The sequence below is a fragment of the Neoarius graeffei genome, chromosome 12, assembly GCF_027579695.1.
Source record: "Neoarius graeffei isolate fNeoGra1 chromosome 12, fNeoGra1.pri, whole genome shotgun sequence".
In the NCBI taxonomy this organism is placed as follows: Eukaryota; Metazoa; Chordata; class Actinopteri; order Siluriformes; family Ariidae; genus Neoarius; species Neoarius graeffei.
This window is the reverse complement of record NC_083580.1, coordinates 58353646-58381389: the sequence shown is the minus strand read 5'-3', so window position 1 is coordinate 58381389 and position 27744 is coordinate 58353646. Positions and strand designations below refer to the sequence as shown.

At 42.7% G+C, this 27744-nt stretch overlaps 1 protein-coding gene across 1 annotated transcript in view; it reads left to right on the top strand.

Moving 5' to 3' along the window:
* rb1 (retinoblastoma 1) overlaps positions 1-27744 on the top strand; it is a 123360-nt gene that overhangs the window by 44957 nt on the left and 50659 nt on the right. Inside the window, exons 10-17 of the mRNA XM_060936128.1 lie at positions 1480-1589; positions 1715-1792; positions 23103-23190; positions 25800-25916; positions 25992-26048; positions 26130-26161; positions 26263-26339; positions 27530-27735. Of these exons, the coding sequence (XP_060792111.1) occupies positions 1480-1589; positions 1715-1792; positions 23103-23190; positions 25800-25916; positions 25992-26048; positions 26130-26161; positions 26263-26339; positions 27530-27735 (765 nt within the window). The remainder of the gene's footprint in view (positions 1-1479; positions 1590-1714; positions 1793-23102; positions 23191-25799; positions 25917-25991; positions 26049-26129; positions 26162-26262; positions 26340-27529; positions 27736-27744) is intronic.

Sequence of the window (27744 nt, the reverse complement as noted above, 5' to 3'; positions counted from 1 at the left end):
AGCAACTAGAATCCTACATTAGACAAGAATGGGTTAACATTCCTATCCCTAAACTTGAGCAACTTGTCTCCTCAGTCCCCAGACGTTTACAGACTGTTGTAAAGAGAAAAGGGGATGTCTCACAGTGGTAAACATGGCCTTGTCCCAACTTTTTTGAGATGTGTTGTTGTCATGAAATTTAAAATCACCTAATTTTTCTCTTTAAATGATACATTTTCTCAGTTTAAACATTTGATATGTCATCTGTGTTCTATTCTGAATAAAATATGGAATTTTGAAACTTCCACATCATTGCATTCCACTTTTATTTACAATTTGTACTTTGTCCCAACTTTTTTGGAATCGGGGTTGTAGTTTCCTGTAACAGGATGGCCCAATTTCCAGTCTAGTGTGTTCTGAAATTTAGTTTCTGTAAAAGATTTACTGCATCGCTTAGGGAAGTATTGGATTGTTCCCTCTGTAGCAATACTTTCATTTCTATTTTCCGTTCAAGTGAATTAATGAAGTCTGACAAACGCTAAAGATTTAGTTTTCCTCCTCTGATTTTATAGCGCAACCAGGCATTAGTGATGCATCTAGCCTGCAGTTAAAGTGCATATCCTGGACCAAATTCGTTTTTTTTTTATATGAAAGTATGTCCCTTTACACACTCATCCAGAAGGGTAATTTTGCACAAGGCCATCTGTCTACAGCAGAAAAAAAATAAAATAACAAAACACATCTGGAAAAATCCCAAGGGAGTCTGGAGCCAGATTCGTGACGTTACCTGCGGAAGCGCCAGCAGGCTGCGCAAGCTTTGCACGGTTTCAGTGCACAGCCTGTGTAGACCAAGCGCTCCCATTTCTCTCTCATTGTCTGGTCTTTTGGGAAACGATGAGTACTAATCCCATCAAGATTGGTGTTGCTACACCCTCCTACGATACATCTGTTAACCGTTTTAATAATTACGCGATAACGAAGAAATTTGCAGAAAACCACCAGGTCGTTTTCTCATAAACAAACCAGCGCTGATGTAGGATTCAGAAGGAGGCGTCCCGCACGCGACGTCACGAAAATCAATGTTTCCCGGGAAATCCAAATGCCAAGTTTTTTCAGAGGCGGACCAATTCGCCTTAAATGGCTTGATTTCAACTGAATTTTTCTGGTATTGCGCAAGGTAAAAATATGATATGCACTTTAAGCTTTTGTATCCCTCTAAAATGAGTCATTTAAAGGCCTGTGATGTGCAGTGACCCTGAAGTAAATATTAGCTTTGAGCTGAGCTTCTGGCCAATTTACACCCGATAGTTAAAGTACTACGGTATGAAAGCCAACAAGTCTGTATTGTCAGTCGTTTGATTACATGATCATATCGACTCTGCTCTTTTATGAGGATTAGGAACGTTGTTGCTTGTTCAGCAAAAGATCATTGAGTGTAAAAGCCTTCTGTTGCTTTTGAGTATTTGTGCAGTATTTAAGTTGTTTGTTTTCTCTTTATAGGTGGAAACGCTATCCAAAAGTTATGAAGAGCTCTACTATAAAAGCAAGGACTTTGATGCACGACTGTTCTTAGTTGATGATGAGACGCTCAGCTCAGTCAAAACAGAAGTGTATGTATTGCACATTAATCTGCCTTTCGAGAAAGAAAGAAAGAGAATTTGGCCTGAAAGCTCACTTTCGTTCACCTGGATGTTTGTGGTTAATTGAAGATGGTACTTTTTTTTTTCTTTTGTAGTATAAAAGTAGAAATGACTCCTAGAAAGAATCCACCTGGAGAGGAGACTGTCTCCATTCCACCACAGACCCCAATCAGGTAGGAAAGCTTTATAGATCGCGCACTAATATGGATCTATGAGTGAACGCAGACCGCACGAAGATACGGGTTTAACGGTATTACATTTCTTATCCCGGTCGTGTAAATTGGCTGAAAAATTTCTGAGTCATTCACACATGTAGATTAATAATAGTGAACACGTTAAATTGCAAGACGTAGTCTTAGTCAGTGGTTTCCGTGCAAGATGTAGTGTCAGTCAGTGGTTTCCGTTGGTAATAGCAAGAACTTGATCTATACCAAAGATAGTAAGGGACGGTTGGAAAAGTGAAGACGCACAGTCAGAAACGTACCTTATATGAAGCTCAAGTCAGTTTATTTGTAGCGCTTTTTTTATTTTTGTACTTATTTTTTATTGGGTTTTCAGTGACATTCCAGTATATACACTTTTCTCTATCTAGCTGTAGATGACAATTGTACACGCATCCAAATTAAGATTACAAGCAAATAAGACAAACAAAACAAATATCCACTCCCAATTAAATACATTAAATATATTAAATCAAATATACATATTCAGACATTCATATACATAAGCACACATACAAATAAGCAGTCAGGAACCCACAGAACTTACACTAAAACATTGTAAGGCACTGTTACCCCTTTTCCACCAAATCAGTTCCAGGGCTGGTTCGGGGCCGGTGCTGGTTCACAACTCATTCAACTTGCGAGGCAGCTGAGAACCAGTTTGCTTTTCCATAGCTAGTGGTGCTAAGGGGAGCCACGTCAGTTACGTCGCTGTATACGTCAGTTACGTCGCTGCGTTTGCATAAACCTTGGCGCGAATATCAAAGCAACAACAACAATAATGGATGACTTCGCGTTTGTACAGCTGCTGCTTCTCGGCGCTTAAAAATGGCAACCTTTCGTGGTCTTGCGATTGTTGTTGGTCTTAAACCCCCCCCCCCCCCCCCCCCCCCCCCCGCTGACATAAGCGGTTCTTTCCTCTGGCCCAGCAAAGAGCTGGTGCTAGCCTGGAACTGGTTTTTCTGGCCCCAGAGCCAGTTCTTTGTCAGTGGAAACAGAAAACCCGGTTCCAAACTAAGCACTGGCCCCGAACTAGCCCTGGAACTGCTTTGGTGGAAAAGGGGCATGTGTGGATTATGTAAAAGAGGTGGTAAAGGGGGGAGGCTAACCAGTCTTATTGCATTAATAAAGGTACAACAGGACTCCACCGCTTAGTAAAGATGGGCTTTTGGAGCCTTAATAAATATGTAATGTGCGCCATCTGATAGAGGTCCCAGACCTTCTGGATCCATGTTATATGAAAGGGGGGGGGGGGTTGGTTTCAACCATCTAATAGGTATGCACTTCAGTGCAGCTGTAAGTAATATATTTAAGAGAGATTTCTTGGACCTCCCATTCAATCCTTTAGGAATTACTCCCAATAAAGCCACAGTAGGATATTGAGGTATGTCCTGTTGGAAAACCTCTTTAAGAGCATCAAAAACCTCTCCCCAGAATGTCTTTAGTTTCGACATAACCAGAATATATGGGTATGATTGGCGGTATGTGCCCCATAATTTCTCCAGCATGAGCTGGAATGGAATGTGACTGGTTCATTCTAGATACTATTTCTGGAGTCCTGAAAAATCTAACAATTATTTTCCACTTAAATTCCCTCCATGTATTTGAACTTGTGACCAGGTGTGCCTCACTACACACCTCCTCCCAGGCTTCCTGTGATATAACCATATCCATTTCTGCCTCCCACATCTGCTTAATTTGTAAGGAGTTTTGTATATTCATGGATAAAAATATATTGTAGAATCTACTAATCGTTTTTCCATCTCTATTTCCTGTTTGTATTTCTGTTAGGAACTGTTCGATGGGAGAAGTTTTTATGCGTTTTCCCCATTCCTTGTGCCCTGTCAGAAATGTTCTAAGTTGCAAATATCAGTAGAAATCTGTCTTGGGGAGACCGTAATCATTTCTCAACTGCTCAGATGTTCTTGGATTACCAAAACTGAATAACTGGTGCAGATATACCAAGCCATACCCTGACCACCTTCTAAAGCCAATGTCCAAATTATTAGGTGTGAAGCTCTTCATAGATCCAATGCTGATTAACGGTGATATTTGTGTCGGTAATCCAAAAGTTGACTGTATTTTTAATCCAAATTTTAAGTGTTCTTAGTCCGAGTTGCCATTTCCTTTATGGGAACATCCAGGAAGGGTAGGTCTTGCAGGGACTTTAGTGAGCATCGACCTTTTTCTATGTTAAGCCAACATGTACCTATATTGTTCTGAAGCCACGCTATCATCGGCTTCATTTGTGCAGCCCAGAAATAATATTTTAGATTGGGAAGTTTAAGGCCGCCGTTTGATTTAGATAACTGTAGGGTTTTAAGTCGAATTCTAGGGCGCTTTTTTTTGCCATATAAATCTTGACAACGTTTTCTCCAAATTATCGAATGTAGATTTTGGAATTTCTGTAGGTAACATTTGAAACAAGTAAAGTAATCTGGGCAGAATGTTCATACAGATGCTTTCAACGTGCCCCAGCAGAGACAGGGGGAGCATAGACCACCGTTCTAGATCGTTATTAATGCTCCGAATTATTTTACTATAATAAGCGTCAAACAGATTCTGCAGAGATGGGGGAATGTATATACCTAGATATTTAATACCTTCCACGGGCCATCTAAATTCACTCTGAAGCTTTACACTATGTGGGATCGTGCCATTTATATCCATAGCCATAGTTTTCTCCACATTTACCTTGTATCCTGAATAAAACCCAAACTTGGAAATTTGTCTTTTTAAATGTGGGATCGTTAATGCAGGTTTTGTCAAATACAGAATTACATCAGCATAAAGCGATAATTTGTGTTCCTCTCCATTAATTACAATTCCTTTTATATCATCATCATCATCTCTGATGAGTTGGGCCAACGGTTCGATACTAATAGCAAATAGTAAAGGTGATAAAGAACAGCCTTGTCTGCATCCACGTTCCAGAGTGAATCTCTCAGATCTACAGCCATTAACTTTGACAGCAGCCTGTGGTGACGAGTGCAATGTTTGTATCCAAGTTATAAAGTTAGGGCCGAATCTAAATCGCTTTAATGTTTGAAATAAATACTGCCATGATACACGGTCGAATGCCTTTTGGGCATCTAAGGATATAATTACTGATTCTAATTTCTTATCTTGCTGATGGGATATTATATTTAGTAAGCGGCGTACATTATTTCCGTAATATCTCCCAGTGATGAATCCAGTCTGGCCAGGGTGGATTATTTAAGTGATTATCTGATTAACTTGCCTGGCCAAGACTGGCGTTAATATACGCAAGTCCCCATTCAGCAGTGATATTGGTTTGTAGGATTGACGTTCAGTGGGATCTTTACCCTCCTTATGGATCACCACTATAGCTGCCTCATTCCAGGATGGTGCCATAATTTTTGATTCAAGTGCATGACGGTATGCCTTTAGTAACAACGGTGATAGCAAATCTTTGAATGTCCTGTAAAATTCATTAATATATCCATCTGGACCTGGGCTTTTATTGTTTTTGAGAGATGAAATCACCTGCTTGATCTCCCATTCGTCAATTGGCCTATCTAAAGCTTAGGTCACAACCGGATGTACGATTTTTTGGCCGTGCAATTTTTGGCGTTTCCCAAATCGCTGCGTTTTTTTTGTTCGTGGAGAAAGATGCATGTTGGCCGTAAGTTTGTCTTGCAACCTAAAAAAAAAAAAACGTAAGCGCCCGTAGAGTTTGTTTGACATGACAAAGAACCTCTGCGGCCAGTCTACGGCTCGAAAATCAACATGTCACACGCACGCCCTCCGTGCGTTTCTTGCGTTTTTTGCACATAGGAGCACGTACGGCCGGTTGTGACCTAGGCTTAACTCTTCTGCTGCGGACTCTGTCAATTCAGGCAATTTTATGTGGTCCAGAAACTCTTCAAGTTTCGTATCATCCGAGCAAGTGTCTGTATTCTTATATAAGCCTTTATAAAACTCTCTACAAAGGATTCTGCTATTCTATCAGGTTTTGTAGCAAAGGTGTCCTGTAACTTTACTCTCTGTACCGTGTTGGATGCTTGCTGTTTTCTTAAACGAAATGCTAATAATCTACTCGCTCTATTGCCATATTCATAGTATCGCTGATTGGTAAATCTCCGTCTTCCCTCAACTTTGTCTGATAGTACTTGTAAACTATTAAGTTCTCTACGAGCTGCATTCAAATTATTTAGGATACTGACTGAAGCCGATTTATTATTATTTTTTATTTATTTATTTATTTTTAATGTTTTTGTTCAAGCTCTTTGATTTTATCCTCCAATTCTCTCTGTTTAGACTCCCCCCCCCGGTGCGTGAGAATGAAATAATTCGGCCCCTGATATATGCTTTGGCACAATCCCACAGTATCAGTGGTGATGTTTCAGGCGAGGTATTGGTATTTAAAAAAATCCTTAAACTCTGCTGTGATAAAGGAGACAAAATCTTTATCATTCAGAAGAGATGCATTAAGCCTCCACTGCTTGGAAGTTGGTCTGTGGCCTATATTCCACATAAGCGCGATGGGTGCATGGTCTGAGATTGTAATAGGTAATATCTCAATATCTACTATCCTATAAGAATCACTCTTAGGTGTGAAAAAGTAATCAATCCTTGAATAGGACATATGTCTACTTGAGTCGAAAGTAAAATCTTTACTTCTTGGAAATTTGCTCCTCCATACATCCACAAGACCTGACTCTGTACATAGATGTTTAAGCATTCTGCTCATTTTAGACAAGGGGACTTTCGAGGCAGGTTGCCGATCCATTAACTGTGACGTCACACAAAGTCTCCTCCCATCAACAATAGACCAGTGCTATACTGTAATATTATATCAAACAGTATTCTGATAAAGCCTGGCTCGTCTTCATTGGGTGCATATAGACCCCTTTCACATGACGTCACCGCGCCGCGAGATTTTGTTAGGCGCCATATTGGAAGACCAAGTACATGCACTCACAATATAAAACAAAGTACGAGCGAGAGTAAAGTGACACGATGGATGATAATTCTGGTTATGTGAGAACATTACCAGTTGCAGAAAGGGCACGGTATGTGGAGAAACTGGCTGTGATTGATGGGTTTGACCCATATGATAAGACTTGCGGCAAGGGAGAATGGAAACATAAGGAAGACCTGACACCAATTCTGCCATCTGTTTGCTACCCAGACATTGTAAACTATTTGTTGTTTACACCCAGTGCCTACACTCAGTGTTCGAACTATGCCGATATTTTCGGGGGTCCCTTTTTTTCCCTTGGGGGTGTGTGCGCTTGCGCTTGTCTCGGAGTGCGGATCTCCAAACACATGAGAAGCCTATCTTACGCACATGTCACGCGGACTCCACACACGCATCGCGTCTGAAGTCATAACTCATCAGGGGAAATCGTGTCCGCATTGGCATGTTCAAAAAACAACCTCGCGTCAACAATGATACCACACGCAAGGAAAAAAAAAAAGTCAGGCTACTCAACAACCAACCTGGCAGCAGCGAGCAAGCCCCAAACCATCCTAAATTATTATTATTATTAAATTGTAGAAGTCTGGGAGGCTTGCTCCTCATACAGTTATCAACTTGGGGCCACTTTAGCATGTTTTAAATCTGAATTTCTTGCGTTTGCTTACCTCAAAGTGTCCGCAGATCATGCACAGACTTATCCATTATATCCACAGTTTTTTGCCAAGTCTCACACAGGTTTCTTTCAAGTCTACTGTTGGGCCAATAAATCATAAATAAAACAGCTCAGATTTGTTTGTTTAAGTCGTTTGCCACTCCACTTTATTCTCGTGGGTTCACATACCGCTGCCGTTATTATCCCCTTATCACGAGTTTGTTGGTCTTCCAAAATGGCGCAGGGTCTGTTTACTTCCGGTTTCGGGTGACGTCAGTAAAAGGGGTCTATACGTTTAAAAGGGATACCTCTATGCCATCAATTAGCCCGTTGACCAGAACATATCTTCCTTCATTGTCTTTGTGCACCAGCGTTTGTGTGAAGTTGATTTGTCTACGCAGAAGTATAGACAGCCCCTTACTTCTTGCGGAGTGGTGTGAGGAGTAATATACTTTGTCTGCCCATGACTTTTTTAACTTTTCATGTTCCCCATCAGGTAAGTGGGTATCCTGCAGATATGCTATCTGACAGTTAACCTGTTTCAACTGGCACAAAATTTTCTTTCTCTTAATAGGATTATGAAGACCCTTAACGTTGTAGCTTATGACTTTGTGTGTCCATTATCTATAATATGAAATATATATCTTAGTCTTCAGACATGGGGCAACCAGGAGGAGAAATGAGAAGCAAAGGCCAACACTTTGCACATATCCCGTCAGCATTATTATGTGGATCATGGGAAGCGGTAATATTGATTGGGTACACAGGAAGTGGAAAAAGAAATGACTACAGCTGTATCTAAAATTTCCATCATTAACAGAATCAGTAAGAATCCTGATGTCGAGGAAAGTTGGTGCCCTTGTTGTCACGGTGTTTGTCACAGGGTCCCCAAAGAACAGAGGGACCAGAACAATCAAAATAACAAAAACGCTAACGGAACTACAATTAGCGAACATTGATAAAACAATGGTGGGACCAAGTCCCTAGCTGCAAAAGTAAGCAGCAAGAGTGCACGTCTAGGTTGGATTTGACTGTGCTTGGGGTACACTAGAATAGAATAAAAATAAATCTGTTCTTGGGCTCCTGTAAATTCTAATACAGTTTCAGCATCTCCTTATTATAGTATAACAACTCAAATTACACACGGAATTAAGTTCAACTTAAATGTTGGAAATTATAAAATTTGCACCCTCCAGGTGTAGTAATGAGTAAGTAAGCAATAACAAAGTAATAAAATTACATTAACTTATGTAGTAGTGAACTAACTTAAATACAATATACAACTGAGATCTTGGAGCAGCAAATGAATTACTGCTGGAATATAACAAGTGATATATATGTACTAGCCTTAATAATGGTAGTATAATGTTGACCTTACTGTTGTTATCCATACATGTACGGATACGTTCAGACCTGAGGCTCTGTGAATGGTATAACCTTCTTCTGGACAAACTCCATGGCCTTCATAGGATCCAGAAACTCCTTGTCCTCATCCTTATACGAAATGCAGAGTCTAGCAGGATAAAGCAGACCGTAATGGACTCCTCTCCGTCCCCAGAGCGTCTTCGTTACATCCGTAAATGCAGCTCTGGCCTTGGCCACGGCAGAGGTGTAGTCCGGAAATATGGCAATCCGGTTTCTATTGTAGATCAGCGGAGCTCTCTCCTGCGCTCTCTGTGGCGTCTCTGTCATGGTGCAGCTTGGCGATGATCACTCGTGGCTTCTCCTGTTGTCCGGGGGGTTGCGATGCGGTGCGAGCGGTCTATTTTGATGTCCCGGTCCATCTGCAGGGCTTCTCTAATAACTTTTGATCCAGTTGTCGGTGAGCTCGAGTCCGGCTGTTCATAGATGCCGGTTATTCGGATATTGCCCCATCTCATCCTGCCCTCCATATCCTCACACCGGTCTTTTAGGGTGACCACCTGTTTTTGAAGATTGGTCACCGTAGACTGCAGCGAAACTACCTCGTCTGATCATGTTGACAGTCCACCTTTCATGTCCTGAATGTCCACATTCATATGCTCAATTTCTGTGCGGATCGCGGTTGTGTTATTTACAATGTCCGACCGCATCGCCTGTATTTCCGACTTTAGGACGTTGAAGTCCTTCGCCAGTGCGTTCTTAAGTTCCTCTCTGATAATTATGGAGATCTCCTCCCTTATGGATATCATCACGTCCGCTTTAAATTTGTCGGCTGTCATCACTGAACTTTCTGACTGGGTGGGTGAGGGTGGGTCTGGGTTACCTGGCGTAAGTGTGGTCTGCCTCGTGTTCCTGGCAGGCCGAGGCGCATTAGGCCCGAACTTGTATTTATTTAACTTTTCCGCCATGCCAGCTGATACCGCTTCTCTACTCTGTCATTAGTATTCCAACAATAATCTCTATGGATTAATCACTTATTTTCCAATTGTAGTTGCTGTTTTAGTCAAGATTTATTGCTATTTTTGCAGGAGCCCCGAGAAAGGCGTCCTACTCCATGCTCTGCTCAATAACGCCCCCCCGTACCGCGCTTTTAACAAAGACGTTGTTGCAAAGCAGTTTTGCAGAAAATTAAAGACACTTTCTTTAAACATATGAGCTAATTTTATCTTTAATAAATCAGTTTGCCCTTGATGAGCAAGTCTGTGGCGACGGTGGTAAGAAATAACTTCCTGAGACGACATGAGGAAGAAATCTTGAGAGGAACCAGACTCAAAAGTGAACCCATCCTCATTTGGGTGATAACAGATAACATAACTTGCTTCTATAACTGTGTCATAAATCTATAATGGTCACAAAATACAATTGTGTAACCAGGAAATTTAATATAGTTTTCGCGTGGTCTGTTATCAGCTGTTCATCAATGGAAGCTTGAGTGTAAAACTCTTCATGACTGCTGCAGTCCTAAAGTTATCATGGCAATTGTAGTCCTCAGCCATCATCGCAAAACTGTAAGTGTCCAGAGCCATGAGCTGCTGCTGTCGACCAAGAGCTGCCTCCAAGGACGGGACGTACGGTTTGCGGTCAGAAGTTTACATACGCATCCATGAATGTCATAGCAATATTGGGCTTTCAGTGAGTTCTTTGAATCGACCTTTTTCTCTGGCAGAGTGATTTGTACAACATCTTTCATAGAGGGGGGGAAAAACAAGAATTTGGTTTGCAGGTTTTAATTTATGTAATTTTCTGAAATCAACACCGGGTCAAAAATGTACATCCAGCGCATCTGATACTTGATTGACGGTTCCATGGCAAGATTCACCTTGACCAGGTGTTATTGGTAGCCATCAACAAGCTTGTGGCAGAATTATAGTTGGAAATTTGACTACTCTTCTTGGCACAATTAGTAGAGTTCAATTAAATGTGTGTTTTTCCTGGCATGGAGCACAGTTTGTGCAGTGCACAAGTTCCACTGGCACCAAAACCCAAAATAAATGAAAACTTGTGCACCCTATACTTAGGCTTTTTTTTTTTCTTTTTTTTTTCCTTAAAGATGTTGTACAATCATTCTACCACAGGAAAAAGAAAATAGTTCAACAATATCATTGAAGGCTTAACAGTGTTTCCCTTAAAGTGCATCTCGTCTCTTCTCGTCTTCATCCGCTTATCCGGGGCTGGGTCGCGGGGGCAGCAGTCTGAGCATGGAAGCCCAAACTTCCCTTTCCCCAGACACCTCGGCCAGCTCCTCGGGAAGAACACCGAGGCATGCCCAGGCCAGCCGAGAGGCATAGTCCCTCCAGCGTGTCCTGGGTCTTCCCTGGGACCTCCTCCCGGGGGGACATGCCTGGAACACCTCCCCAGGGAGATGTCCAGGAGGCATCCGAAAGAGATGCCCGAGCCACCTCAGCTGATTGTAAAGTGCATATCACGGGTAAATTCAGGAGCAAGGTCAATGTAATTCTCTTATTTTATATTAAACTTTGGTCAAATATCTGTCACATTTTGTGGAATTTTTTTCACCTTGCGCAATACCAGAAAACTTCAGTTGAAATCAAGCAATTTGAGGCGAATTGGTCCGCCTCTGAAAAAACTTTGCATTTGGATTTCCCGGCAAACATTGATTTTCGTGACGTCGCGTGCGGGACGCCGCCCTCTGAATCCTACGTCAGTGCTGGTTTGTTTGTGAGAAAACGACCTGGTGGTTTTCTGCAAATTTCTTCAACGTTATCGCGTAATTATTAAAATGGTTAACAGATGTATCGTAGGAGGGTGTAGCAACACCAATCTTGATGGGATTAGTACTCATCATTTTCCAAAAGACCGGACAATGAGAGAGAAATGGGAGCGCTTCGTGCGAGGCATCTGGAAGCCGAAGACCAAAGCAGAGCTGAGAAAAAGACCAAGAAAATCGGCAGTTCACAAGTTGACTGTTGCCAGGGTAAGAAATAAGAGAGACTATACTCTAAATTAGGTGTTCCTGTGTTTGTGTAGTACACGGATAATGTTATTTATTGACGCACACAAAAGTAAACAACACGAAAGCGCTGGGCGATAATACACTTACTTCACATGTATCAAGGGACATGCGTGTCAGGGCTTGAGATCTTGGGACCTGTCAAACACATTAAATGTATATACAACCCCGCTTGGCCGATTCCACGTGTGTAGCTTATGAAATCTTTCTCCTACAGTAGCCAGTACTCTTCTAAATGAAGAAACATATACATAATAGTAATTAGAAAAAATATGATTTATGTAACAATAGAGAGATGAGCATTGAATCCATGGGTTTAGAAGCTCAGGCTACAATTCCATATTTCAATGCAAAATCGCTAGCTGCTAAACTTGGTCTACACAGGCTGTGCACTGAATCCATGCAAGCTCTCGCAGCCTGCTGGCGGAGCCGCACGTGATGTCACGAATCTGGCTCCAGACTCCCTTGGGATTTTTCCAGGCGCATTTTGTTATTTTATTTTTTTCTGCTGTAGACAGATGGCCTTGTGCAAAATTACCCTTCTGGATGAGTGTGTAAAGGGACATACTTTCATATAAAAAAACCCAAAACACTAAATTGGTCCAGGATCAGAGTCCTGCACGGGTCCATTTTTTGAGATCCGCACCCACCCACATCTGCACAGTACAGCACTGGACCCACCCATTAACCCGTGATTATATCAAAGTTAAATTCGCACCCGCCAGGACCCGTTAACATCCCACCCGTTACCCACCCGTGCCTGCGAAAAAACACACAATGTAAAGCATTCTAATAGAGCACTTTATTTTTTCGATGTGCCTCTCAATGAAAAACAACTTGACTGTATGGAAAAATACACTCAATTTGTTCCTCTTTTCTTTCAGATTTTCGTAGTAAAAGTAACGGTAAACACGGGCATTTCCTGTACCGGAGCCCTAAATAGCACAACGTAAAATGGAAAAAAAAAAAGTCAGTTTAAAGCAAAATAAAATCAGATAGCAGATGTAGGCCTGCCTTAATTTGATCCAAGGTTACTGTGAAGGAACAGTATATCATCCACAGTCCCAGGTTTGAGCTGCGTTCTGCGTTCTTGGATCACAAATCCAGCAGAGGAAAAGTCTCTCTCACTCGCAGCGCTGGATGCAGGGACTGAGAGAACACCTCGCGCAATCATTGCCAAGTTGGGGAAATCCTTTTCATGTTCTTTGCACCACAAAAGGACGTTGAAGGAATCCCCCTTAGGTGGCTTGAGTTCAATGTATGCTGAAACTTCATCTTCGTTCGGCTCGCTGTCATCACTGGAATCCTCCACATCGGATAAATGATCAGATGGAGACAGACGGGGTCTTTTCGCCGCTTGGTTCACAACGGCGGTGCTGTGGCCTGGTGTGGTGTCGTGTTTCTCGCGGAGCTCTGTTAAAATAGAAACAATAATAAATGTGATGAAAATTAAAATCTACTTGTTCATACTAAAAACAAATACGCCTATGTATGAACTATAGACTAAATATTTTACCTTCCACAAGATGCCGAGCTTCATTGTGAACTCCGATTATGTCAGACCCACTGGGCAGCAGCTTCAGGCTTTTCAATTTTGGGTGTAAAAACATAGCCAGTTTGTGCAGGGGGTGTAGTTGAAATTTCTCATCAAGGACCTTGAGACATTTTTCCTTCAGCGATGACAATGTAATGCTGTCAGTCGAACACTGCTATAGGTGACGTCTTAGGCGCTCCAACCACACAGCTGTCAAGTGAAGGGTGGGAGTTTTGGAGGCTTCTAAGGCTTTGGTTGCCTTTGAATCGTGCCAAAAAAGCCACAATTTTGTGCAAAGTCTCCCTGCTAATGGGGGTCAAATGGTCGTCTTCTCCTTGCTCCTCTAAGAGAACATGGATGGCCTCGTACTGGCTGCTGATTGAGTCAAGCATTGTGTGAAGCGAGTTCCACCGTGTTTCCACGGATGCTTTCAGCATTTTCTCCAGATGACTCTGGAGGTGTGACTGCTTAAAATAAGTCACGAGCGATTTGGCAGACTCAATGAATCCAGAAATCTCTTCACCAAACTCATCTTCGTCTGTGTGTGTTCCAAGTGTGGTATGCAGTACTGTGTTCAGGGTATGCACTGTGCAGTTCAACCTGGTGACTGTATGGAGAGCAGCGACAACGTTTGAGCCTTTGTCAGTTACATACACCAGTTTAGGAAAAAACTCAAGTCCGAATTTACGGAGTGCATGGATTAAAGCTGGCCTAATGTTGTCGGCTGTTTTGCGTAATGTGCTGTCCCATTCCGCGGTGCAAAGCACTCGCTCCTTCAGCACCCAATCTCTGTTAATGTAATGTATGGTCACACAGAGAGAGCCTACTTTTCGGAAATCATCAGTCCAGAAATCAAGCGTAACAGCCCCGTTACAGTCAGTCATTTGTGACCTTAGATCAGGAGTAATGCTTTGTCTGGTGTCATCGGCACACTTCTTAAGTCTACGAGAGACAGTGGTTGGATCGGGCAAAAGTTGCTGCGCATCCACTGTACCTGCCCGCGCTCCGACATTGATTAAACCCTCAGCCAATTCCAAAAATCCAACGCCACTCACTGTCTCAAAGGACCTAATTTCCCGACTCACAAAATTCACAGCCAACTGCACTATGGTCTCCTTGTCCTCCCTCCTTGGAGGTTTGTAGCTTTGGGGAAAAAACCGTTCGATTGTTGAGCTGCTGGTGGCACCTGTGGTTGTCGTCCTTGTGCAGATCTCAGCATGTTTCCTCAGGGAAGACGTCCCCAGTTTCTGACTGTCATACGCGAGTGTTTTGTAACATGCTTTACAAGCTGCATATCCAGTCACCGTGTTGTTGTCTTCATCAGCTATCGAGCCAAATTTATTCCAAATTTCAGACTTCGGCCTGGAAGAATCATTGTTAACTATTTTATATGTACCCTTAGCCAACTTCAGTTTTATCTCATCCGACAGGCTGATGCTAGAAATTTGCAGCGGTCGCGGTTTAGTGACGTAGGCTATACGTTAAATATTGTAGCGGCCTACTGAGCACATTTGTGATTATGGCCATTTGTACATGATAATGAAATTTTATATATAAGTGCTGTCAAAAATGTCGCGTTATTAACGCGTTAACTTGACTCAATTTTAACGGCGATAATTTTTTTTATCGCGAGATTAACGCTCTGTGACATGATGTAGGTTTTTCATAAACTTTTGAAACTGCCAGGAACTTGGAACAGCGACTTTGCTTAGAAAAACGATAGCAGCTAGACTGTAATGCCCCGCCCCGCACAGCCAGAGTCCTCTGCGCTCCTCCCCCAAAGAACCAGCGCGGGCAGGGCGCGCTAGTAGAGCTGGGATTTATGGCTCTTTGATGGGATCCGCATCTTTGTGATCCGTTCTTTGAAAAGAGCCGTTCAAAAGACTGGCTCATTTGGCTCTTTTTAAATATTTATTAACCCCGCCGACAGTAGTCGGAGGGGTTATTATTTTCACCTGCGTCAGTCTGTGTGTGTGTGTATCTGTCTGTCTGTCTGTGTGTCTGCAAGATATCTCAAGAACCAATGGATCGATTTGGACCAAATTTTGTACATGTGTTGCCAATCACCCAGGAAGGAAACCATTAAATTTTGGAGGTCAAAGGTCAAGGTCATGGCAGAACTTTGAAATTTTCGCCCAATGTATTTTAATAGGGAAAAGGCGGGGTTTGCACTCGTTAGAGTATCCCTGTCTAGTTCAGTTTTAAGAAGACAGCGTCTAAAGAAGCCAGATCCCTCTGAACTGTAAACTCAATGCTATCCCAGAAATCCTTCCTGTAATATGCAAATTTGGCCGCCTCTGATTGGACAGCGCGACGCATCAACAGGCAGAAAGTGTAAAAGTACAAAATGTGTTAAGTGAGCTGAAACAGTAAAGATCAGATTCAATGCAATATTTATCAACGAACAACGGAGATTAAAAAAAACAGATGGATAATTCAACAGTAGATCATTTCACTCATGGTTCTCTTGCTAGCCCCGCGCCGGTGCTCGGCTTAGGTTTCACTTTGCAGTGGCTGTGTCAAGACGTGTTATGCTTTGCAATAAAAAAAAAAAAAACATTGGTACAAAGCAAGCCCATGCACTTTTTTAAGCTGATAAGAGAATTACAATGATTTTTATGTGACAAAAATGTGCGATTAAATTGCGATTAATCGCGAGTTAACTATGACTGTCGCGACATTAATCGCGATTAAATATTTTAATCGCTTGACAGCACTTTTTTTATATATATATATATATATATATATATATATATATATATATATATATATATATAAATATATATATATATATATATATATATGTATATATATATAAATATATATATAAAAGCTGGATAGTACAGTGGTAACGCTCACTGACTACGACGCAGGAGATTGGGGTTCGAATCCCGGTCGGGGCAAAACATCATCCAGTAAGGGTCCTTAGGCAAAACCCCTCATGATATATCAGCCTACCTCAGGAATGAGTGAAAACATAACTGATAGAGTCATACCGGCTCAGACGTCGCCCGGGTCAACAAGGTCTGCGTCAGTTGCTAGGTGATGAGAAATGGGCTACTGGAACAAGACATCGATGGACGAGGAAAGAAAATACGGATTTGCTGGAATGCTACTATACAAGCAATCCCAGAGAGAGGGGATACATGCAGCGGATACTTCGAAACCCACAATCAAGGCTAACAAAGAAACAGCTATTAGCCCAGTGTTCCAACATCCATAATCGAAATCTGTTATCACAACTAGAGATTAATGAATTACAACAACGATGCTACGGCAAGGGGGAGCCAGGAAGACAGGTCAGCGGGGAGATGTCATCATCCCCACAACCAGAGATTGGGTACCAAGCCCCAACAGCTAACAGCCTCAACACAAGAGCTGCTGACCTGAGAAGGAAGATCGTGACCCAACTGGAAACCTGGATACACAGTACAGCAACAGTAATCATGGAGATGCTTGGACACAAGGTGGGCTCAGGACATAACAAACAGTATCCACCATGGAAGAGACGATTAGAGGCCAAGATAAAGGCAGCAAGGAGAGAAGTTAGCCAGCTAGCTGAACTACAGAAAGGGAACATGGTGAATAAAGGGGCGCCCAGGAAGTACAACTCACTCTCCATACCAGAGGCACTCGAAACTGCCAAACAGCGACTAACAGCTCTGGCCACCCGGTTGAAGAGATACACCAAGGAAGGAGAGACCAGGAGAATAAACAAGCTGTTCTCCACTGAACCAGCCAAGGTATACTCTCAATGGCAGGGGAACAACAACCGGTCAGACCCACCAAGAGCTGAGGTGGAAAAATACTGGAAAGACATATGGGAAAGAAAGGCATCATACAACACCGATGCCCAATGGTTAGTGGACCTAAGAGCTGACCACAGCAACCTCCCAGAACAAGAACCAGTAACCATCTCAATGGCAGACGTCCAAGAAAGAGTGTCAAAGATGAAGAGCTGGACAGCACCAGGCCCCGATATGATCCATACGTACTGGCTGAAGAAGCTAACTGCACTCCATGAACGCCTAGCAGCACAGATGAACCAGCTGCTGAGGGATGGAACCCACCCAGAATGGCTAACCCAAGGCAGGACAGTCCTAATCATGAAGGACCCCCAGAAGGGACCCATCCCATCCAACTACCGGCCAATTACCTGTCTCTGCACAACATGGAAGGCCCTGTCAGGCATCATTGCGGCAAAAATGAGTAAGCATGTGGCTCAATACATGAGCGAGTCACAGAAAGGAATTGGCAGTAACACCAGAGGAGCCAAGCACCAGCTACTGGTCGATAGAACAGTCGCCCGAGACTGTAAGAAGAGACAGACCAACCTGTGCACTGCCTGGATTGACTACAAGAAAGCCTACGACTCAATGCCACACACATGGATACTGGAATGTCTGGAACTGTATAAGATCAACAGGAACCTAAGGACCTTCATACAGAACTCAATGGAAATGTGGAAGACAACCCTAGAGGCCAACTCAAAACCCATTGCCCAAGTCAACATCAAGTGCGGCATATACCAAGGAGATGCGCTATCACCACTGCTGTTCTGCATAGGCCTGAACCCCCTCAGTCAGATCATCACGAAGAGCGGCTACGGGTACCGATTCCGTAGTGGGGCAACAATCAGCCACCTGCTCTACATGGATGACATCAAGCTGTATGCCAGGAACGAGCGAGAAATAGACTCGCTGATCCACACCACCCGGATCTACAGCGATGACATAGGGATGTCATTCGGATTGGACAAGTGTGGCCGGATGGTCTCAAAGAGAGGCAAGATGATCCGGACTGAAGGGATTGACCTACCAGAGGGCAACATAGGTGATATCCAAGACAGCTACAAGTACCTTGGCATCCCACAGGCTAATGGAAACCATGAAGAGGCCACAAGGAAGTCAACCACAGCCAAATACCTCCAGAGAGTAAGGCAGGTCCTGAAAAGTCAGCTGAATGGTAAGAACAAGGTCCGAGCCATCAACATGTACGCACTACCAGTCATCAGATACCCCGCTGGTATCATAAACTGGCCAAAGGAGGAGATAGAAGCCACAGATATCAAGACTAGAAAGCTCCTCACCATGCATGGAGGGTTCCACCCCAAGTCCAGCACCCTGAGACTATACACTAAGCGGAAAGAGGGAGGCCGAGGGCTAGTGAGCGTCAAGACCACGGTTCAGGATGAAACATCGAAAATCCGAGAATACATCAGAAAGATGGCCCCAAAGGATGAACTGCTAAGTGAATGTCTCAGGCAGCAGAACCCTGATGAGAGTGCAGAGGAGGAGGAGGAACAGACAACCTGGAGAGACAAACCCCTACATGGCATGTACCACCGTCAGATAGAGGAAGTGGCTGATATCAAGAAATCCTACCAGTGGCTGGATAATGCAGGACTGACAGACAGCACAGAGGCACTAATCATGGCAGCACAAGAACAGGCCATAAGCACAAGAGCCATAGAGGCCAGGATCTACCAGAGTAGATCAGACCCAAGATGCAGACTGTGCAAAGAAGCCCCTGAAACAGTCCAGCACATAGTAGCAGGGTGTAAGATGCTAGCTGGATCAGTGTACATGGAAAGGCACAACCAAGTGGCTGGGATAGTATACAGGAACATCTGCAACCAGTATGGAATAGAAATACCCACGTCCCAATGGGCCATACCACAGAAGGTGGCTGAGAACAACAGGGCCAAGATTCTGTGGGACTTCAGCTTCCAGACTGACAAACAGATCCTGGCTAACCAACCGGACATAGTGGTGGTGGACAAAGAGCAGAAGAGGGTGGTGGTGATAGATGTGGCGATCCCAGCTGACGCCAACATCAGGAAGAAGGAACATGAGAAACTTGAGAAGTATCAAGGGTTGAAAGAGCAGCTGGAACGGATGTGGAAGGTCAAGGGTTGCGTGGTCCCCGTGGTAGTGGGGGCACTTGGGGCAGTAACCCCCAAACTGGGAGAGTGGCTCCAGCAAATCCCAGGAACAACATCTGAAGCCTCAGTCCAGAAGAGCGCAGTCCTAGGAACATCGAAGATACTGCGCAGAACCCTCAAACTCCCAGGCCTCTGGTAGAGGACCCGAGCTTGAGGATGACATGGATACCACCCCCCCGCCGGGGGTGAGAAGGAGATTTTTTATATATATAAAATTATTATACTCTATACTGTGAATATATAGGCCTATTACAGTTTTGATGCATCTGATACCCGCCCGTGTGTAATCACTACCCGCCCGCATATCCGCCCGTAAAATTCCAGATCGTTAAAAACCCGCCCATTTCAGCAACTATTTGGCCGTACCCGTGGGTACCCGACCCAGTGCAGGACACTATCCAGGATATGCCCTTTAAGTTTACTGGTTTGGGGGGGAGGGGGGGGGGGGGGGGGGGGGTTTCTGGATGAGGAAGTAGCTCCTATTACAGAGCATTTGGACCTGAGCATACCGTTAAAGGAGTCATATTTAAGTTGTCACATTTTATTTTAGAAAAACAATTTTTACGATAGAACTTTTTTTTTAACAATTTTACATCAGTTTGTTTTACAATAGAACGTTTCTTTTGAATCTTTTTTTAAACGAGTATTAAGAGATCAAAATGGCACATGAACCATTTGTAGTTCTAATTGATTAACCCTGCTGACAGTAGTCGGAGGGGTTATTATTTTCACCTGCGTCAGTCTGTGTGTGTGTGTGTGTGTGTGTGTGTGTGTGTGTATCTGTCTGTGTGTCTGCAAGATATCTCAAGAACCAATGGATCGATTTGGACCAAATTTTGTATGTGTTGCCAATCACCCAGGAAGGAAACCATTAAATTTTGGAGGTCAAAGGTCAAGGTCATGGCAGAACTTCGAAATTTTCGCCCAATGTATTTTAATAGGGAAAAGGCGGGGTTTGCACTCGTTAGTGTCCCTGTCTAGTTTATAATTCTAATTAGACAGTCGGATAGCTTATTTCTTCTTTCTGTAATTTTTTTTCATTCGCCTGTCCACTGTGTATCACTACTTTTATGTGTTGAGTGAAGTACAGTAGTAGACTGTGCGTGTTAGAAATAACGTAAAAAAAAGAAGTCATTTTCTGTGGCTAGCTAACTTGATGTTTACAAAGTGATTTAAACACCCCACCCCAAAAAATAAAAAAAATCGTATGTCCTGATCTTTTGCTGCTTGGGGGGGCTGACATTGCTAAGTGTTTGAATCTAATCGTTTTTGAGTGCATGGGAGGAGAATGATGTGGACGGGGAACTGGCAGCTTGAGCAGGGGATATTTCTGCATGGTCCTAGTACCACCGTGAGTTGGCCTAATGGTTAGCATGTCCGCCTCTCGATCACGGTCGGGTCATGCCAAAGACCATCATAAAAATGGTACCTACTGCCGTCTGGCAAGGCAATCTGCAATACCGATGCGAGTGGGGAGTCAAACTTTCGCGGTTACCAGAGGACCCGCCCCCCACTGTAACCCTAGCTACATAATGGGCGAGAGGCCGAGGGCTACAGAAAAGGAGATCGGCGTTCCCCAATGCGCCATGTGGCACGGGAAGGACTTTCTCGTACCTGCACCTTCTCCTGTTTTTGAGCAGGTGCTCTTTCTGTGTGGTCCTAGTGCCTGCACTTCTGGGTGGGGTCCCCCCCCCCCCAAAAAAAAAAAAAAATTCATCTCTCCCCTCCAGACCTTGGGGTGTGTGGACTTTCAGGGGGTGTCGCAGGGTCCTGTGGGGGAGGGATAATGGTAGGGGAAACACTGCTCAATATTGCCATGGAGTTCATGTCCATATATGTAAATTTCTGACTGCAGCTGTTTGTGGTTCTGCTAAGCGTTAATCAGATGATCATGAAGTTGATGCGAATTACCAAAAACCTTTTGATAGTTTTGTCAGAATTTGGTGAACTGGAAACAAAAAAAAACCAACCACCCTTTATTTTATTTTTTTTATTTTTTTTTTTAAGATAAAGTATTGTATTTATGTTCATAACACTCAGGGGCAGGTAGAAAAAGCTCCGCTACACCAGTTTTGATCTCATGCGTATTTAAAGCCATTGTCCTGTCCAAGCATCGCCTAATTATTCTGTTTAGCATGATCGTTTATTGTTTAGCAACCAGAGCTGACAGTTGAGACTATTTTTTGTGTGGTGGATAAATTGCTTATTGTGATTTATTAGTAGTAATAATTTATTGCACACTGGTTTCTATCCTTTATCTTTTTTTAGCTTTTTAGTCTAATAACTAGCAGCTATTTTATCAGGATTTCAGCTACTGCAATGCAGTCTTGAAACCAGTAATTCAAGATTCAAGAAAACTTTATTTTCCTGTGAGGGACCTTCATTTGTGGTTAGGCAAATATGCATACATACTATCACCCTAATGTCCACAATAAATACTCAATAGAAATACCTAAAAAGCTTAAAAACTAGTGGTGTGTGAGAGAGAGAGAGAGAGAGGTCTTTTTGTGTGCTCAATAGTCTGATAGATGCTGGCACAAAAGTAGACAAGGCTTGCTTAGTTTTTAGGGGTAAGGTCTGAAATCTCCTCCCAGAGGGTAAGAGAATAAAGCGGGTTGTTCAAATTGTGAGTGGGGTCAGATGCAATTAATTGACTTTTTTTTTTTCCTGATGGCTTGTTTCTCAAATATGGCTGAAAGGGTGATTGGAGGTTGTCCAATAACCTTTGCACACATCTTGATGATTCTGTTCAAAGGGCCCTTGTTCAACTCACTCAGGGAGCCAAACCTTGCCAAGATGCCAAAGGTGAGGGTGGGTTGAATGAAGCAGTTGTAAAATGCTAAAACAGAGACAAGCTGGGAACCATAGCTACCACACTCTGATTCCTTTCATCAAGAATCATACAACCCTAGTTTTAAAGTGCATATCACGGGTAAATTCAGGAGCAAGATCAATGTAATTCTCCTATTTTATATTAAACTTTGGTCAAATATCTGTCACATTTTGCATTTTGTGCAGTTTTTTTTACCTTGCGCAATACCAGAAAAATTCAGGTGAAATCAAGCCATTTGAGGCGAATTGGTCCGCCTCTGAAAAAACTTGGCATTTGAATTTCCCGGCAAAAATTGATTTTCGTGACGTCGCGTGCGGGACGCCTCGCTCTGAATCCTACGTCAGCACTGGTTTGTTTATGAGAAAATGACCTGATGGTTTTCTGCAAATTTCTTCAACATTATCGCGTAATTATTAAAATGGTTAACAGATGTATCGTAGGAGGGTGTAGCAACACCAGTCTTGATGGGATTAGTACTCATCGTTTTCCAAAAGACCGGACAATGAGAGAAATGGGAGTGCTTGGTCTACACAGGCTGTGCACTGAAACCATGCAAAGCTCGCGCAGCCTGCTGGCGCTTCTGCAGGTAACGTCACGAATCTGGCTCCAGACTCCCTTGGGATTTTTCCAGACGCGTTTCATTTTATTTTTTTCTGCTGTAGACAGATGGCCTTGTGCAAAATTACCCTTCTGGATGAGTGTGTAAAGGGACATTCTTTCCTTTAAAAAAAAACCCCGAAATTGGTCCAGAATATGCCCTTTAAGCCCTAAATGGCAAATGTATATCGGCTGTCGTTATAAACCTATAAAAAAAAAAAGAAAGTCAGTGGTTGACATGGACAAAATAACCCACCTTCTGTGTGCTTTTGACCCATTTTTGGCTTGTGATCTGCAAGTTAAGAATCATAACATGATGTTCCTGCTTGATATGCTTTGTAATGGTTGAATTGTTGTCTTTCAGAGCTACAATGTCTTCAATCCAGCAGCTGAGGGGTGAGCTTACTTCAGCCAGTGACCAACCTTCAGGCAATCTCATGGTTTACTTCAAGGTACATTTCTGAGCAAAATGCCACCAACTACCTTACGTTTATTCCCAGCGTCTTACACTTGGTCGCCAACATTTTAAAGGAACAGCTTGGCCACAAAAAATATTAAATGTCCAAAGTTTGATCCATAACACAGATCTAGTCAGTTAACCAAGACCTGTTTTGTTTCCAGTTTCCTTTATTTTTGCACTGTAGCTAACAAGTAAGGAAAGCATATAGCCTCCAGTTTAGCATTGTGAAAACTTGACCAGTTAACTGCGTTTAGGCTACATTAAGCTGTATGGAAACCTTTTCACCAGGTAACACTGGTGCTCGAAGACAAAGGTTATTGTTAAAATTGCTAGAAGACAGAAGTAAAAGGTTTCATTTTAATATTAATTTTGTGAAATGCACAAAAGGATGATGACCACCACTCGTCTATTTACGTTTTGGGTTTATGTGAAGTTGGGAAATGGCTGGGAAATTTTTACACATGCACACACCAGATAGTGTCAAGTTTATTTGTATAGCGCTTTTAACAATAAACATTGTTGCAAAGCAGCTTTACAGAATTTGAACGACTTAAAACACGAGCTAATTTTATCCCTGATCTATCCCCAATGAGCAAGCCGGTGGCAAGGAAAAACTCCCTCAGACGACATGAGGAAGAAACCTCGTGAGGAACCAGACTCAAAAGGGAACCCATCCTCATTTGGGCAACAACAGACAGCATGACTATAACATTAACAGTTTTAACATGAAGTCAGTTTCGTTGATGTTATAAACTCTTCATTGATGGAAACTTGAGTGCAAAACTGTTCATGACAACTGCAGTCCTAAAGTTAGCAAGTCAGCTGTAGTCCTCAGCCATAAGAGTATTACTGTAAGAGTCCAGAGCGTCTTCCAAGCATGACTTTCAACTGTCCATATGGGGCCGTCCTCTACAGGAGCGATGTGATGAGACTCCAACCAGACGCAGGGTAGGGATGGCGAAAACTAAAAAAAATCTTGACCGACCACCGAGCCTCATTAGCCGGTTAAAGTCGGTTAACCTTTGAGTTTAAACAGGGATGCAAACGGCGCGCCTTTTTCACGGCTCGTGCAGATCCGATTTTTTTTGGGGGGTGTTGGAGTGTCTGAATAATTTCATCAGAGTAAATTCTGTATTAAAATTACTACATAAGCAAATGCCGTTACAGTCCATGAAAAAGCCGTGAAAAAGTCTGCATCTGCGCCTTTAGTTTGTGTGGAGAGATGTGATCTGCAATAACATGCATTGTTGGCTACAGACCGAAACATACTTTCAGAATGCACTGGCCAAGGCAGGACTAAACTCCATGTGCCTTCTAATAATAATTAAAAAAAAAACAGAATAGTAATTTGTAAGCTAAAAAGCCTGTGTCTACACTTTTTTTTTCTTTCGCCGAGTGGCAGCTGTGTTCAACTGGGGCGGGACATGACTGAATGGGTGTTTCTGATTTGTCAGCTGTCGTCCTTACACCGCATGGTATGGCCCAAGCGTTTACAACACAGAATTCCAGGTTCTCCGCTCCAAAATTGGCAGCTTCAAAACAATTGATTTTTTTTTTTTTTCACCGACAACCAAAAAAAAATTAACCGGTTGACGTTGATTCGGTCAACCACCGGTCAAACGGTCATCGGTTAACATCCCTAACACAGGGCACCAGGATGGATCAGGCAGGTCCGAGGAGCAGAAGAGGTCAGCATCTCGATCTCAGGACCGACATGTAACTCAGAGGGACAGATTTGGGGCGGGAGAGAGAAAACACAGGTTGTTATGCCCAGTGTCACCTGAATAAGTAGGAACAGTATACATATTGCACTGAGTACAAGCAGGGACTCCGGCAAAACTAACTATGACAGCATAACTAAAAGGGGAGAGTCAGAAGGGAACACAGGCATGAGGGAGCCCCGGGACATAAAGCAGCAGCCACTACACCATCAACAAACTCGAGTGAGCAAGCGAGTGGGGACTGACGGCATCCATACATCCCAGTTTACCAAAACACTCTGTCTGAGAACCCTCCAGATCTACACCTTTACCTCATAAACACCATTAACAAAAGGCTTGACTAAACCGATATGTTTTCAGCCGAGACTTAAATGCTGAGACTGTGTCTGATTCCCGAACATTACTTGGAAGGCTGTTCCATAACTGTGGGGCTTTGTAAGAAAAGGCTCTGCCCCCTGATGTAGCCTTCACTATACAAGAATAGATTCTATAGATTCACTATCGTGTGAATAGATTCGAATTGCATGCAAATACTGGAAACGCATCCAGTATAGAGGAAGTTGTGAACACCACACAGGATGGGGGTGTTTTTTTTTTTTTTTTTAACCATAAGTTCAACTATTTTTAAGGACCAAGCATGACATGAGTTGCATAAAATATTTTATGCGAGTTGCATAAAATATTTTATGCAAGTTGCATAAAATATTCTTAAAGCAGTTTTTTTTTTTATTGTCCTTGTTGTTTATTTTAAAAGCTGTTGACAGGTGAGTGTTCTGTTATTCATTTGGAAACATTATGGAGCATAAGTCTGTAAATATGCCTTTTGTCCCAGTTGTATAATTTATACAAGATTTTTTTTTTTAATATATTGTTATTAAAGAACTGTACCGTGGACCCATCAGAAGACATCACGAAGCGGGTTGATCAGCTCGGACAGATCTTCAGCCAGAAATTTGCTCAAGCTGTTGGTCAGCGCTGTGAAGGATTAGGCAAAAAGGTAACAGAGCAAAACCTCAGGCAGTCTATTTGAGGATCGTCTGCGAAACAAACTTCCTTTATTTCTGTTTTGCAGAGGTTTACTCTCGGCGTCCAGCTTTACTACAAAGTCATGGAGTCGATGCTTAAGTCGGTGAGTATAAAGGGATTTAATGGAAGCAAAAATGTCTTCATCTGTGACCTTAATTTTCTGATTTTCATCACTGACTTTTAGGAAGAAAAGAGACTCTCGGTGCAAAATTTCAGGTCAGCGTCAATGTCGATCATAATCATCCAAATGAAGTATCGTGTCGTCAGACGCTGTCTTGCATGTAATACACAGATATATTAATGTTTTTCCTCAACAGTAAACTCCTGAACAACGCCACTTTCCACATCTCACTCCTTGCCTGTTCACTGGAAGTTGTCCTGGCAACTTATGTTGGTAAGCCAAAGTAAAGCAACCAATCCTTTGACCATTCAGCCGGAGCCTGTCCAATAAAATCAGATATTAAGGCTCCTTGGTTTTATCAGCCATAGTAAAAGACAAATTAAACATCAGTCCTGTCTCTGGAAAATTTGCAATCAATTTTTAAACCACTTGTACCACAGTGCTGTTGAATTCTCAAATATAATTGGTCAGAAGGTTATATTAATACACTTTTTCTAATATATGATGCGGACAAAAGTTTCTGATCACCTGAAAATCACACCAACATGGGTGTGTTTTTTTGGAACATCCCGTTCCAGGTTTAGTGGACCTTTTGAAATTATTTTAACCTCTAATTGTCTGGGAAGGCTTTCTACTGGATTTTGGAATTAGATTAGATTAGATAGAACTTTATTGTTCCCTCAGGGAAATTAAGATTCCAGCAGCATCATTACAGGATAAACAGAGAATAGAAAATAGAGAAAAAACTTGTAGATAAATTAAATTAAGTATTTACATATACAAATATAAAAAGAATAAGATATGGGGAAGGGGGGGGGCAGCAGGAGAGATATTGGACATTGTCCGGTATTGCTTTTTGTCAGGCGAGGCTACTGCTCCTTCCCGTCCTCTGTCCTCCTGTTCCCCCCCCAGAGAAGAGTTGTACAGTCTGATGGCGTGAGGGACAAAGGAGTTTCTAAGTCTGTTAGTCCTGCACTTGCGAAGGAGCATTCTGTCACTGAACAGGCTCCTCTGGTTGCTGACGACGGTGTGCAGAGGGTGACTGGCATCGCCCATGATGTTCAATAGTTTGTCCATAGTGTGGTGTGGGATGGTAACTATAACCAGGTTTTTAAAAAGTATGATGTGCTGTTTATTGTTGGCATATTGCTGTGGCGTAAAAGGAATAAAACACTCTGGGGTGGTAACTTGCACCTCTGTTTCGTATAATGGGACACCCTCATGTTTTAATGTGTACATAATACACTGGGGGTGGGGGTTTACGGTTACCATCGCATAAACACAAGTTGATTAGTTTATTGATAAATCCAGAAAGTAAGTGTTAAAAAACGTGACCATCATATGTCAATCCCTGTCAGACGGCTTTGTTTCTGCGTACATTTTGATGGTTCTGAGATCATATAAAGTGTTTTCCTGAGGAAACGGATAACTTGGAGTTTTAACTGCCAGTTGCTCTCCTTCAGGATATTCCTTGAAGAACGGCGGCAGTGAATCCCCTGAAACGAACCTGTGCTTCCCCTGGATCTTGGATGTCTTCCAGTTTTATGCCTTTGACTTCTACAAAGTGATAGAAAGTTTCATCAAAGCAGAGCCCACTCTGAAGCACGACATGATCGAGCACTTGGGCCGCTGTGAGCAGCAGATCATGGAGAGCATCGCGTGGAAATCGGTGAGTTTT